Consider the following 15,321-nt stretch of genomic DNA (forward strand, 5'->3'; position numbering starts at 1 on the left):
ATTCATGTTAACTGCTTATATCCTGCTGACAAAATTGTTGAAATAAGTCTTCTAGTGATATCCCAAGTATCTAATACTATTGCCTCCCAAATCCTTATTAAGACAAGTTCAGGACCTGGTCAGTAAAACATGTGACTGTGTATGTCACAGCACTGCACTGGCCAATGTTTCAGTAGGGTTACTTTTATTATTCTCTGCTTGAAAATTTCTTCTAGTGTTATTATTCAAAATATATCCCTGTTAATTTTTCTATATGTATTTTTATAAGTTTTTGCCCAATAGGACAGCCTTATCAGTAGACACTACCCTTTTGAAATTTTATTTTGTAGGAGGATATTTGGTATGTTGGTGTAAAGCTCTGGTGGCTGGAATTTACTTTCTCATGTTTTCTTAGGGTTTACACTCATCATACTGTGTCAGCTTCTTCATTTCTCCCATACATTATTATTACTATTATTATTATTTGAGTTGGAGTCTCTGTCACCCAGATTGGAGTGCAGTGGCACGCTGAAGGCAGGCGCATGCAACCTCAACCTACTGGGCTCAGGTCATCCTTCTACCTCAACCTTCAAAGTAGCTGGAACTACAGGGATGCGCCATCATGTCTGACTAATTTTTGATTTATTGTAGAGATGAGGTCTTGCCAAGCTTCCCAAGCTGGTCTCGAACCTGTGAGCTCAGATGATCCTCTCACCTCAACCTCCCAAAGTGCTGGGATTATAGGCGTGAGCCACCATGCCTGGCCCTATTATTATTATTATTAACAAAAATGGTGCTACCTTATTTTGTGTTAAGGTATATTTTATGTTTTTCTAACTCAGGAAAGTGTGTCTTATAGCATTTAAGTATAGTGTTTTGTGGATGATACAAACATCATGAGCACATTTTGAATTGACGTGTCACGGCGATAAGTCCTGGCTTTAAGAAAAGTCCAGCTAAGAGGATGAAACTATTTGGCACATTGAATAGATGACCTGATTTATTTTGCTGTGCCTCAGTTTCCATATTTGTCTTATCACCATTCCACATATTGGCATTTATCCACATGTGACCCATTGCGTGTCAGTAAAGTTTGCCACTCCAGTTGTACCCGTCTATCTGAATGGTTGTAATAGCCCTTTGTGACTCTCACTGCATTACCATGACTACTGTGAGCCATATTTAGTGCATACTGGGAGAGGTGGGGGAATCAGGAAAGCTAGTTGGGTGGTCCATCCCCAAATAGAGCACTGGGGTGTCTTCCTTTTCTGTGTATGCTGGCAGAGAAAAGTAGATTTTCCCACTGAGAGTCAAATTCTGCCATGTCTGGTGTATATCTGCTGGTCTGGAGAGTTTGGGCCTGGGTCGACCTGGCCTCTGCCCTGCAGCTGGACCTCTGTGTATCCAGCAATATGACCTCAAGTTTCCATCCAGCCTTTGCCCTTAGGCATAAGCCATCCAAGAATATAGTTTTACTACAAAAGAGGATCAATATGTTGTTGTTCCTTAGCAAACAAGGGTTAAAATGCTCTCTCCCAAATGAGCATGTTTGGCTAGTGGTGCCCAGGTGGTCTCTACACAATTAATTTCTGTTAAGTAGCAGGTGACAGAGAGCCCCTTCCTAGAGTCCCTGGACACATGTTTATATCCTTCCTACCAGAGTGAACTCATATTCAACAGCAGACGAATGGCTATGGGGAAATATACATCCTTCCCAAAGCTGATGCCTCTTGCCAGCAAACTTCAGAAACAGATTCAGGGGTCACCTGGGGAGAGATGCAGAGAAGTGCTATTGATTTTGGACCATGGCTAAGCTACTTCACTGCACTGGCAATTTCAAACATTCTGTCTGTTGGCTCTGCCCAGGCAGAGGAGGAAGATGCCAAGAGATTTATTCTACTAGGTGATTCAAAGCGAGCATGTGCCTTAATCTTCCGTAACACTTAGACTTGAATAAATAGTTTGTGTTTTTTGTGTATTAATAGTAAGGTTTCTTTAAAATACAAATTCTGTGGCAGAGTGACAATTTAGCGTTTTCCAAAACTAAACTGTGGCTATGCAGGAAATAGCCAGCACACAAAATCTAGCCACCAGCAACCCCCTATTCGGTAAATAGAAGGTATTCTGCTCTCTAGAGTGGACTGTGAAGGAAGAAGGTCATATGTCTATTAGGAGATGTGGCAATCTTATGAATGTGTCCAAGTTCAAATGGAAAATGCCTTATACTGACCCCAGGAACTTTCAGGGTGATGAGACAGACAGTTAAGTTCTATGCCACTAGGGAGGAAGAAAGGATGAAAGATAAGGAAGAGATAAGTGTCACTGGTGTGACGGGGACATCCTTGTCAGTTGTCGATGCTTCCAGAACATGCCGTGCACGGCTCTGGCCCACATTGACAACCAAGTTCACTGAGCTCCCTGAGAGAGGAAGAAGCACTGTGTGACATGTGACCCGGTGTCCCTCAGTCAGGCATACACAAGGGCACCAGTCTGACATTCAAATATGTGCTGAATAAATGAACAAATAATCACAGTGATTAATTATTGTGCTGAATTTATTATTTGAAGTGAATACAGATTCTATGTATATACATTAACACAAATAATTTAGGGTCTTCACAAGTGCAGTGTGACTATCCACAGACTGAAAAGCCAACCTGAAGACAGGGATGAGTTGAAATTACACATTTCTGTAGAGGCTGTCTGAAAGACCTCGTGAGAGATGTAAACTCTGAAGGTGGCCACTTGGAATTTTGCAAAAGAGGGGGAAAATATACTCTTCTGTGGTAACAGAGGACAGTTTGGAGGCAGAAGAAAACAAAATGCAGGGAAAATAAACATGTCACTAGGTCTTCTTGACTGTAAAGTGGGGACAGTACCCATGCCCTAGAGGTGGTAGAGGATGCAATGCTCTCAGGTATGTAGTGTCCATGAGGAGTCTAATAATGCACGCTGATGCATGCTAGCAAATAGTCATGATGCCGTGATTAAAGAACAAGCTGGCTTATCCAGATTTGAATGGAATGCACCAGCTGTATCGTAAATGGCATAAGATACGGGGCTGTGAGAATGTAGACCTTAATTGCTTATCCCATTTCTACTTCCAGTCATGACTCTATCGCCCTTCACTCTTGCCGCCTCTGAATCAGGAGCCTTTCAGGAGTTCTGGTACCACCCGTCCTCCACTTCAGCCCTCTCTCCCCTTGCTGGGTCAAGCCTGACCAGGAAAGATGGAGAGAGCCTGGCACTGCAGCACAGCCTGCCCTGTCTGATCTCTCAGGCCTGCCCTCTGGGTTCTAAAATCAGTGCTTATTTTCTTATCATGCAAACCATACTCACTGGAGGTCATTTTTTCCACACAAAAATAGGAACCTAGGCCCTGAAAAGTTATTATCATACAGACAGCGCCCAACAGGTCCAAGCCAAAGTTGAGACTACATCCATTGTGTTCCATAAACTCTTGCAGGAAATTTACTAAAATGGTATTTGTTAGCATTGATTAAATCAGCTACAACCCACATCCTGTGGGTTTCTCACATTAAAAAATGAATGCGTTTCTAGACTTTTTCACTTTCTCTGTAGTTACAAAGCTTACCCACCATCACAGTATTCCTCCACAGGGTGTACAGAGAAGGGGGACTCATGAGCTCTTCCTAGGTTAGTCAAAAAGGTCAGTGAGTAAAACTAAGGCCCTTGGGTCTCATGTGTCCTCTCCAATTTCCTGATGCGGCTAACTAAGGATTATCTGGGAATTTTTTTTTCCTTAAATAGGCTCAGAAATACAGCTCTTCACGAGGCAACTCTGCTTGGCCTGGCAGGAAGGGAGAGCATCGCCACTTTACTGGGGTATGTTCCCTGGCCTCTGATGGACACTTCTGGGGGCCACTGCAGCTGTCCTACTGACCTGTGAGGATCTGGGGACGGTCCTTAGTTCCCGAGCCACTCTCGCTGTGCATGGGGGCTACCGTCTCACCATGGCTCCCCTCCCCAGGCACTAAACACCATGAAAATGCTGCTTCCTTTAAACGCACTTGGTTGCAGGAGTGTGATGGCTTACAGGCCTAGGACCAGCGACCAGGATTGGCAATGGAATATTTTGAAATCACCAAGCACCCTTGGAGGTCTTGGGGCGGAGCTACTTATGAGAGCTGAAGTCACGGAGGCCTCTTAGGGATAGGTTTGGGGAGGTGCGACCAGGAGCTGCCCAGACCAGCCTCTGTGGCAGAGCAGAATCACGCTCTCAGGGTCATGTTCCTGAACAGGACACCCCCATTTGTCCATTTCCTTTGCAGATGCAATGCGAACACCCACAAGACGAATATGAGAGGCCAGACAGCGTACGACCTGGCCCTGGACCTCGGGAATGATCTCCTCACCTCGCTGTTTGCTGCCAAGTACAGCCAAGGGCCAGAGGGCCAAGTCACCCAGCACAGGAGCCACAGCCTGGAAAACTGTTAGACCCAAGGCCTCCATGGGGCTTCATTTAAAAAACCCATGCAGCTCTGGTTATTCCATGTTCATTTCTTTCTGGAAGGCATATTGGAGATTAGAGTTGAGGTTAGAGGGACTTGAATTCTTTTTCTTAAAAATTATTAGCCAGGTGCAGTGGCTCATACCTGTAATCCCAGCACTTTGGGAGGCGGCAATGAGAGGATTGCCTGAGCCCAGGGGTTCAAGAGCAGCCTGGGCAACTTAGCGAGACCTCATCTCTACAACAAGTAAAAAAATTAGCCGGTTGTAGTGGTGCGCACCTGTAGTTCTAGCTACTCGGAAGGCTGAGGCGGAAGGATTGCCTGAGCCCAGCAGGTTGAGGTTGTGGTGGCTCTGAGCATGCCACTGCACTGCAGCCCGGGCGACAGAGTTAGACTCCAACTCGGAAAAAAAATATATATATATGTGACAGTATAAGCCATCAATACTACACAGGCAGCTCCCAGGATGCCCTGGATTGCAATGAAATTAATCTGTTTTTTAATGGTTTATTGCTCAGCTTTTTGGGAATATATGGTTTTTTGTTAATTTATTTTTAAATAATAAATGCGCATGCTTCAAAGCTAAAAGGCATGAAGTGTTATGTAAGGACGTGTCCCTCCCTGTTCCGCAGCCACCAGTTCCCTCCTCAGAGGCACCAATGACACCAGCATGGGCTTATCTTTCTAGCACATACATGTGATATGTGTTTATGCACATACAGAGTATGTATAAGATCTAAATGTAGGCCGGGTGTGGTGGCTCACACCTTATTATCCCAGCACTTTGGAAGGCTGAGGTGAGAGGATTGCCTGAGCCCACAGGTTCAAGAACAGCCTGGGCAACTTAGCGAGACCTCATCTATACAATAAATAAAAAAAATTAGCTGGGTGTGATGGTGAGTGCCCATAGTTCCAGCTACTTGGAAGGCTGAGGTGGAAGAATCACCTGAGCCCAGCAGGTCGAGGATGGGGTGGCCAGGAGCACGCCACTGCACTCGAGCCTAAATGACAGAGTGAGACTCTGACTCAAAAAAAAAAAAAAAAAAAAAATCTAAATGAATGTAGTACACATATATTCTTTCCCCTCTATTTAACACAAAGGGTAACAAATCAGCCACACCTTGTTCAGGGCACCTCCATTTCTCCATTTTTTCTCCATTTCTCCCTCTTTTTGCCCAATAACTCTTAAAAGTGGCTACAAATTAGTATGTAAAAGTTGAGCTTATTTTTAACATAGAACTCATCAATATTTATTAGGTATGGTTTGTTCTGTGGTGGACAAATCAGCTTTGAATAAACTACTTGCAGGGATGTGTGATTTCGACTCACCCTGTCTTCAGATTATTTCAGTCTGTGAGTGGTAAAGCTGCACTTGTGAAGTCCCTAACTTGTTTCTGTTAATGTACGTAAATAGAGTCTGTGTGTTCACTTAGAATCATCAGTTCAGACAATAAATCACGAACCTTGTTGGGGTGATTACTGTTATCACTACCTGCACTTTACTTCCCCAGATGGGGCGAATGTCTGAGGGAGGACAGAGGGCAGGGGGTGCAGAGTTACTGGAACACCAGACTCTCTGGGGAGCTGTGTAGACGCTGGCACTGGCCTCCTGCCCAGTCAGCTCTGCGGAGAAGGGAGGCCTCTCCATGGTGACCAGTGTCCAGAGAGACCTGGGAGTGTGAGCATCTGTCCGTGGTGACTTGCTCTGTGTAAACTCAGATGAACTGGGACCCTTATGGCTCCCTTCAGGGTTGGCCCCAAGAGAAATTTCACGAGGTTTGGAAGGTGGGAGGAAAGCAAGGACTGTCATGCTGGGATGGTGGGTGTGGGGCATTGTGCAGCTTCTGGAATCAACAATTGGGGACGGGTGGGTATGGGATTTAAGGTCATTTTCCAGAGCCCTCAGAGAGTGGGGAGGACCCATGGACCATGGGTTCCAGAAACAGTTGCCTCGGGACTCTTGGGGGGATCTCTGATGCCCTGAGTGTAGGAATCATGTCTTCAAACTTGGGTTTTTCCACACTCCCTCTTGGAGGTTCCTCCCTTCAGTACCCAAGAGGCCCTCCCAGTGCCACCTGACCAGACTCAGGAGCCCAAAAAACACTCACTTGACTCATACTCCGGTTTTGTCTCCAAAGCCCAGGACTTGAGCTCATCACCCTTGGATTTCACTCCTTCAGATTGAAACCTCATTTAAAATGGAATTAAACAAGAAAAAGGTAGCTTAATATTTAAGATGTGAAAAACACACTTTCTGATGAAATCCTACAGGTTCACATAAAGTGTTCTATAAATATTGAACTCTACAAGGGGGGGATCAAAAAAAACCCTGGAATTTTTAAATAAAAAATTGTGTGGCCGGGCTCAGTGGCTCAGCCTGTAATCCCAGCACTTTGGGAAGTCAAGGCAAGTGGTTTGCTTGAGCCCGTGGATTCGAGGCCAACCCCAGGCAACTTGGCGAGACCTCGTTTCTACAATAAAATAAAAAATAGATGGGTGTGGTAGCGCGCGCCTGTATTTCTGGCAACTTGGAAGGCTGAGGCAGAAGGATTGCTGAGCCCCACAGGTTGATGCTGGGGTGGCTGTGAGCGTACGTGCCACTGCACTCCAGCCTGGATGCAGGAGTGAGACTCCAGCTCAATATTTTTTAAAAATGTGTATTTATTCTTACATGTTTAAACTTCAGTCACCTTCAAAGTAATCTCTGTTTGATGCAGTACAACTACCGAGTTGCTTTTTCCACCGCTCAGAACAGTTTCTGAACTCATCCATTTTGATGCTTTTTAGTGCTTCTGCTGTGTTTTGTTTTACCTCTTCCACATCAGCAAAACACTTCCCTTGAGGACTTTTTTATTCTGGGAAAATAAAAAAAGTCACTCAGTGCAAGTGAATAGGGAGGATGGGACATGGAGATCATGTTGTTTTGGTCAAAAACTGATGAACACAACGTGGTATGGGCAAGAGTGTTGTCATAGTGGAAGAACCAGTTACCTGTTTGCCACAACTCGGGAGGTTTCTTCACAAACTGTGCACAACCTTCTCAAAACTTCCAGATAAAAACTTTGGTTGACTGTGTGATCCAGAGGAACACATTTTGAATGTATACCCTCCAAAAGATAACTCCGGGATTTTGGGGGGGAGGCAGGGTCCCCCTTGTATGTTTTCAGGAAAATTAGAATTAAACACGTTTTGAAGCAGGGCCTTTCAGATTTCAGAAATTACGCTATTTCTTGTCCTTTTTGACACTTTCTTTCCCTCAATGATACCGTGTCAGAGCTTGGTGAGGGGGAGAAGAACCACTGTGAGTGATGTGGCATAAGGGCTTTATTCAAGGAATTAGTGCCTCTGCTGGGTTGGAGCCGGTGAGTAGGCCCATGGTACCAAAGTCTCTGTAGCACCACAGGGCCACCATCAGGAAGCAAAGGTGGGTCAAGTGGGGACAGTGCAGACAAACTGGAACCCACAGGGACACATCTCCCTCTCCCATCATCACATCACAGGCAACTTGCAGACGCTGGCACCCCTCATCACAGAGGTGTCCTGGGTTAGGCTCTCCAGAGCAGATGCCGCGACAGTTTGGGATGGAGGCGGATGTCTTCTCTGGGATCAGCCCTTGAGAAGGATGTTGCAGAGGAGAAGTCGACCCCATGTGGCCTGACAAAGCCTCAGTCACGGCTGGGGCGCTCGGGAGCCTGGGTCGCTAATCACGGTGTCCGCTATGCATTTACAGTCTCTCACCAGAGGAGAGGGAGCCTTCCAGGAGGAGCGGGACCTTAGCGAGGCTGCACTCGGAGGTCGCTGGTGGCTGGAGGTTGTCTTGTCACACTCCCTACTGCCAGCAACAGACCCTACCTGGGAGGGGATTCAGGTGGCTCTTTGGCCCCCCATCGAGCTGCACAAGAGCCTGGTCCGGGCCACAGGGAAGCAGGAAGCGAAGATGAGGGGGAGCTGGTAGAGCCGCTGGTCTGGCTGCTGCCCATATCAGCCAGACGGGCCAGCCCTGGAAGCTTACCTATAGTTGGTGCTCAGGGTGCCTACCATTTGTAGGGGCTTTGGACTGGGCCATCATGCGGTGACAGTCAGTGATTGCTCAAGGGTTAGTGACTCAGACCACTGTGTACTCCCTGCAGATGAACCCTCCGCCATCTCCTCTCAAAGCCTCACTGCTCTTCTCAGAGGGGCTGCCCTGCTTCCTGGTTTTCTCCCATGTCCCTTCAGGGCTCCAGTGGCCTGGAGCTTTCCACCCCCTCCTTACCAGTGAGGTACATTCCCATGTGTCCATTGCCCATCTGAGTTTCTTCTATTTTTCTTACTGATTTGGAAAAGTTCTTTTTACAAATTCTAGAATCAGAGTATCTTCTAGAGCCTAGACTAGTACTGTCCAGTAGAAATACAATGTGAGCCACATATGTGATTTTAAATTTTCTAGTAACCACATTTTAAAAGTACAAGGAAACAAGTGAAATTAATTTACTGATAAATATTATTATTTACAAGCAGTGTCTTGTTCTGTCACCCAGGCTGGAGTGCAGTGGTGTGAAAACAGCTCACTGCAGCCTTGAACTCCTGGGCTCAAGCAATTCCTCCACCTCAGCCTCCCGAGTAACTGGGACTACAGGTGTTCACCACCACACCCAGTTAATTTTTTTTTTTTTATACAGATAGGGGTCTTGCTATGTTGCCCAGGTTGGCCTTGAACTCCTGACCTCAAGCAATCCTCCCACCTCAGCTTCCCAAAGTGTTGGGATACAGGCATGAGCCACAGTCTCTGGCCCAGGATAAGCATCATTATTTTAATGTGTAATCAATCTAAAAGTATTAATGCATACTTTATATATCTTACATTCTTTTTTCATACCAAGTCTTCGAAATCTGATGTGTGTTTTACACTTAAGCACATCTTAATTTGGATTTGCCACATTTAAGTGACCACTAGCTCCATGTAGAGGTGCCCACAGCACAGTTCTAGAACCTTCTCCCTATGTAATAACATACCTAGAGGTCATTGCATTCTGAGTTCCACCCCACTTGGATACTAGAAGCACAGATACGCTCGTTTGAAGCCTGCATCTCTGTGGGTGGTGGGTTTTCCATGTCTGCTCCAGGAAGAGTTCCTCCCCATCACATGTCCAGGGCCTCAGCCCTGGGTCCTCTGACCAAGGACCCTGTTGGATAAAGAAGATTCACAGGATTGTTTATTCCTGCTGTCTCCAAGACAGCTCTTCAGAGGGCCTCAGGAACACACATCACTTGCTTCCTTCCAGGCTTCTGTGTCTGACTGCTTCAGAGTCAGGTGTTTACCTTTTCTTGGCCAAACAGAAAATGAAACATGTCTCTTGGATTCTCTGCCTTCCAGAGCCTCAGGTAAAGACAAGTCTCACCTCTGTGTGGTTTTCTTTCTTTTTTTAAAAAAAGTTTATTTTAAAGTTATGGGATACAATTCAGGGTTAGGTATACAAATGTTCATGATAAGGTGTCCTTGTTGATGAGGTGTGCAACCCCCTCCCCTGGCAGTTTCCCACTACTGCCCATCCCTTTCTTATAGTATTATAGTATGTCTTCTATGTCCACTTATGACTGAGAACATGTGATACTCAGTTCTTTGTTTCTGTGATAGATCACTCAGTATTATAGCCTCTAAGTCCATTCAAGTTGCTGCAAAGTTGGTAAGTTTATCATTCTTTATGGCTGCATAATATTCCATTGTGCATATGTACTACATTTTTTTATCCAATGGGTGGCACAGTTGGGTTCCATGTTTTTGCTATTGTGAATAATGCTGCAATAAACATTTGAGTGCAGGTATATTTTTCATAGTGATTTGAGTTCCTCTGAGTATATTCCCAGTAGGGGGATTGTGGGGTCATATGGAAGGTCAATTTTTAGATCTTTTAGGAGTCGCCAAACTGTTTTCCACAGAGGTTGTACTAGTTAACACTCCCACCAACAGTGTAGAAGTGCTCCCTTACCCCCCCTGTGTGGTTTTCTAGGGGTATGGGCTTGTGGGAATGCAGGACAGGTGGGGCGAAGTGACCCATTCCATGCTCTGCCCTTCTTTTCATTGTAGACCCTCCAAAAAGAGAGCCACAAGGCCACCTATATCTTGGGTCCCTCTGTGACCAGAAAAATGAGGTGCGTTTGCCTGGTGAGAGGCACATGTAGACACCGCGACTGCTGGGAGCTGAGCTCCATAGGAGGAGAGGGGCCCTGGGCCAGCAGAGCCTGGTGAGCCCCTTCTGCAGTGGGGAGAGGAGAGACCCAGGCAGCTCCTTCCTTTTGCCTCCCCTTTGCCGCAGCTGGTGGTCCAGCAGCTGAAGGAGACATGACCTGGGCGAATCGAGTCCTGGGAACACAACCTGGAATGTAGTTTCACGGCGCCATATGTTCCCAGCATTCCCTCAACATATCCGCTTCTGCTTCTGGAAAGCGACTTATTTGGACATTCCTTGGGAAAGCATCTGAAATGGCTCAGTTTCTTATCTGAATTCCAGTAAAAAGCAGTTCCTGGCCGGACTCGGTGGCTCAACCTATAATCCCAGCACTTTGGGAGTCCAAGACAAGTGGACTGCCTGAGCCCATGGGTTCGAGACCAGCCTGGGCAACTTGGTGAGACCTCATCTCTGCAATAAATCAAAAATTAGCTGGGCATGGTAGTGCGTGCCTGTAGTTCCTACTACTTGGAAGGCTGAGGCGGAAGGATCGCCAGAGCCCAGCAGGTCGACGTTGGGGTAGCCAGTGAGTGTGCCACTGTACTTCAGCCTGGGCAACAGAGTGAGACTCCGACTCAAAAAAAAAAAAAAAAAAGCATTCTCTCATCTCTACCCTGCCTCCTTCCTCCACCCTCTTCTTCATCCTCTCTTCCTCACTGCTGTTTTGCCTGCAGTCCCCAAATCCTTCCTTACTTGACCCCAGAGCCCCTTCACATGACCTTCCCCCAAGTCCCTGCCTTCCCAGCCACATCTTCTCTTGGCCTTTCTATCTGGGGGAGTGGTGGCAATGCATAATAACAATAATAATAATAATATTTTTTGAGTTGGAGTCTCACTCTGTCACCCAGACTGGAGTGCAGGGGCCGCTCCCAGCCACCACAGCCTAGACCTGCTGGGCTCCAGCAATCCTTCCGCCTCAGCCTTCCAAGTAGCTGGAACTACAGGCGCACGCTACCACACCCAGCTAGTTATTGATTGATTGATTGATTGACTGATTGTAGAGACAAGGTCTCACCAAGTTGCCTGGGCAGGTCTTGAAACTGCAGGCTCAGGCAATCCACTCGCCTCGGCCTCCCAACGTGCTGGGATTATAGGCTGAGCCATGAAGCCCGACCGCCTAATATTATTAACTTAATTTTTTTTTTGGCTGTTAAACTTTTTTTTTTTATTTTAGTATTTTAAAGATGTGGGGTGCAATTCAGGGTTAGATATACAAGTGATCACTGTACAGGTAAAGTTTGGGCCTCCCTTTGGTCCCCACTCTGCCTGGTTTGAGATCAGGTACCTTTACTGATATTGTGGCCCTGCCACTCCCACCCCAGCGGTATCCCACTATGGCCAATCCCTTTCTTATAGTATTGTGGTAAATGTTCAGGGTCCACTTATGAGTGAGAACATGTGCTATTCTTTCTTTGTTTCTGTTGACCTAAATGAACCGACTCAAATTTTCCCTTTCACTTTCAGTGAAACCTACTCTTTCAATGAAATAGTGACATTTTCTGTTTACCTAGACTACATGAATTTTACCTTGCTATATTTCTGTTTATAAGGATATACATTCCTTGATTTTAATAGAATATGATAATTATAGACACAATACTAGTTATTTAAAAATGTTTATTTTATGACTGATCTGTCACAGAAACAAGGAACTGAGACTGAGTTTCACATGTTCTCACTCATAAGTGGATCTTAAACAATTATCGTAATACTATAAGAAAAGGATTGTCAGTAATGAGAAATTTCTTGGGCAGAGGGTTGGGGGGCGGGATTGGCAATAGTGGGATTCTGCCAAGGGAGGGGGGCACACCTTATCAACAAGGGTACCTGCATAATGAACATTTGTATACTTAACCCTGAATTGTATCCCACATCTTTAAAATAAAAAAATTTTTTAAAAATCTATTTTACGCACAATACTGGAATACAATTTTTATTGTAAAAATTAAGAACATTTTTGATTATGCAAAAAAAAAGTCCTTTTCCTGTGGCTCCCAGAATCACCAGTGGTAACCACCAATAATAGTGTATGTGGTTGGGCATGATGACTCATACCTGTGATTCCAGCATTTTGGGAGACTGAGACAAGAGTATTTCTTGATATCGGAGGTTCAAGACCAGCCTGGGCAACTTGGCGAGACTTCATCTCTACAGTAAATCAAAAAATTAGCTGGATATGGTAGCATGCACATACAGTTCCAGATACTTGGAAGGCTGAGGCAGAAGGATCGTCTGAGCCCAGCAGGTTGAGGCTGTGGTGACTGAGCGTGTCATTGCACTCTAGCTTTGGTGACAATAAGACTCCAACTCAAAAAACAAAACAAAACAAAAAACAGCATATGTGAAGCCTTTGGAAAATTTTTCACTTCTTTGTAATTCAGGCCCATATAAAATATGTAGCTTTCTTAAAAAGTGAATACTATATATTATTATTCTGTAACTGATTTTATTCATTTATATATCTTGGGGATCTTTCCATATTTGTAAATTAACTTAGTTCTTTTTAAGTGTTTTTTTAAAAAAAATTACAAACATAAACATATACCATCATTGTTCTAATGCATTTAACAGAGCTAATCAACATTCTTAGTCATGTATCAAGGTTTTGTGAAGACAGCTACAAAGTAAAAGACTGGATCTAAGAATATGCATATTCTGAGTTTTAAAATATATGGTGGCTCAAGCCTGTAATCCCAGAACTTTGAGGATTGCGTGAGCTCAGGGATTCGAGGCACATGGTGAGACCTCATCTCTACAATAAATCAAATAATAAGTCAGGCATGGTAGTACGCGCCTATAGTTCTAGCTACTTAGAAGGCTGAGGTGATAATTGTTATATCTTCTTGATAGATTAACTCTTTCATCAACTTATATATGTTATTCTTTGTCTCTTGTCATGACGTCTCCCTATTTTGTCCAATATTAATGTAGTCACCTCATTTCTGTTTTGTTTACTCTTTGCAGGAAATATCTTTTCCCATCCATTCATTTTCAACGTTTGTGGCTTTGAATCTAAAGTGAGTATCTTGTAGATAGCACATAGTTGGATCATATGTTCTGTTGATATCTCCCTTTTAATGAAAAACCTTAATCAATTTACATTTAAAATAATTACTAATAAAGAAGGACTTAATTCTATCATGTTTGTATTTGTGGCTGATATATTCTTCCTATCTCAGTCCTTCCAGTCCTGCCTTTTTGGTGTTTAATTGATTTTTTCAAGTATATCATTTTGATTCCTTCTCCTTCCTTCCTTCCTTCCTTCCTTCCTTCCTTCCTTCCTTCCTTCCTTCCTTCCGAGTTGGACTCTCACTCCGTCACCCAGACTGGAGCACAGTGGCACACTCATGGGTATTGCAGCCTCGACCTGCTGGGCTCTAGTGATCCTTCAGCCTCATCCTTCCAAGCAGCTGGAACTACAGGTACATACAACCATGCCCAGCTAGTTTTTTGGTTTATTGTAGAGATGAGATCTCACCATGTTTCCCAGACTGCTCTCCAATTCATGGGCTCAGGCAGTCCTCTCGCCTCCGCCTCCCAAAGTGCTGGTGTTACAGGCATGAGCCACTGCACCTGGCTGATTCTTTCTCATTTATTTTTCTTATAATCTAGTTATTTTCTAAATTGTTACCCTAGGAATTACAATTCTTATCTAAATTTATAACTTTAAATTAATACTAACTTAATTTCAATAGTATATAAAAATTCTGTCCCTATTCAGCTATATCTCCCTTCTGTTGTTATTGTCACAAATTACATCTTTATACCTTGCATTCCAGGTAACATAGGTTTGCAATTATTGTCTTTTGGATCATATTATATGTAATATAAATCATTTTGTCTTTTAAGTCATATGTGAAGAAAAGAGGTATTACAAGTCAAAAATATGACAGCAATTTATACTTACTTATGGAGCTACCTTTACTGGCATTATTTATTTATTTGTATAGCTTCAAGTTGCTGCCTAGTATCCTTTCACTTCAGCTTTTAGCACTTCTTATAATCAATATTTTTTATTATGATATTGTGGAGTACAGTTAAGGGTTAGGTATACAAATACGTTTCATTCAGGCACCCTTGTTGATAAGAGGTGTTTCCCTGTCCCCAGACAGATATTTGCTACCGTTAATCCCATCTCCCTCCCCCCCCATGGTTTCCCACTACTGTCAGTCATTTTCTTATAGTATTACATTGGATGTTCAAGGTCCACTATATGAGTGAGAACATGTGATACTCGGATCTTTGTTTCTGTGGAAGTCACTCAGTATTATAGACTCTAGTTCCATCCAGGTTGTTGCATTTTAGCACTTCTTATAGGGCAGGTCTATTAGTGAGGTACTCCCTCACTGATGTTTATCTGAGAATGTATTATTTCTCCTTTAGTTTTGCCAGGTATAGAATTCTTTTTTGATGAATTTTGTTTTTCTTTCAACACCCTAAGTTTATCATTCTACTGTCTCCCTGGCATCCATGGTGTCTGATGAGAAATGAACTTGTAATCGAAATGAGGATCTCTTGTATGTGATGAGTCTCCTCTCTTGTTGCTTCCAAGATTCTTTGTGACGTTCGACGATTTGACTATAATACATCTCAGTGTGGCTCTCCTTGCAGTAACACTTCTTAGTGTTCATTTAGCTTCTTGGATGTGTATATTTATGTAT

General features: G+C 44.1%; 1 protein-coding gene across 1 annotated transcript in view; it reads left to right on the forward strand.

Annotated features, from left to right (window-relative positions):
• The window catches only part of DZANK1 (double zinc ribbon and ankyrin repeat domains 1), a 76,904-nt gene extending 72,467 nt beyond the window's left edge, over positions 1-4,437 (forward strand). Inside the window, exons 19-20 of the mRNA XM_008063233.2 lie at positions 3,751-3,825; positions 4,272-4,437. Of these exons, the coding sequence (XP_008061424.1) occupies positions 3,751-3,825; positions 4,272-4,437 (241 nt within the window). The remainder of the gene's footprint in view (positions 1-3,750; positions 3,826-4,271) is intronic.
• The last annotated feature ends 10,884 nt before the right edge of the window (positions 4,438-15,321 follow it).

Source organism: Carlito syrichta, unplaced genomic scaffold (genome assembly GCF_000164805.1).
Source record: "Carlito syrichta isolate Samal-C Ts95f unplaced genomic scaffold, Tarsius_syrichta-2.0.1 Scaffold306685, whole genome shotgun sequence".
Taxonomy (NCBI): domain Eukaryota; kingdom Metazoa; phylum Chordata; class Mammalia; order Primates; family Tarsiidae; genus Carlito; species Carlito syrichta.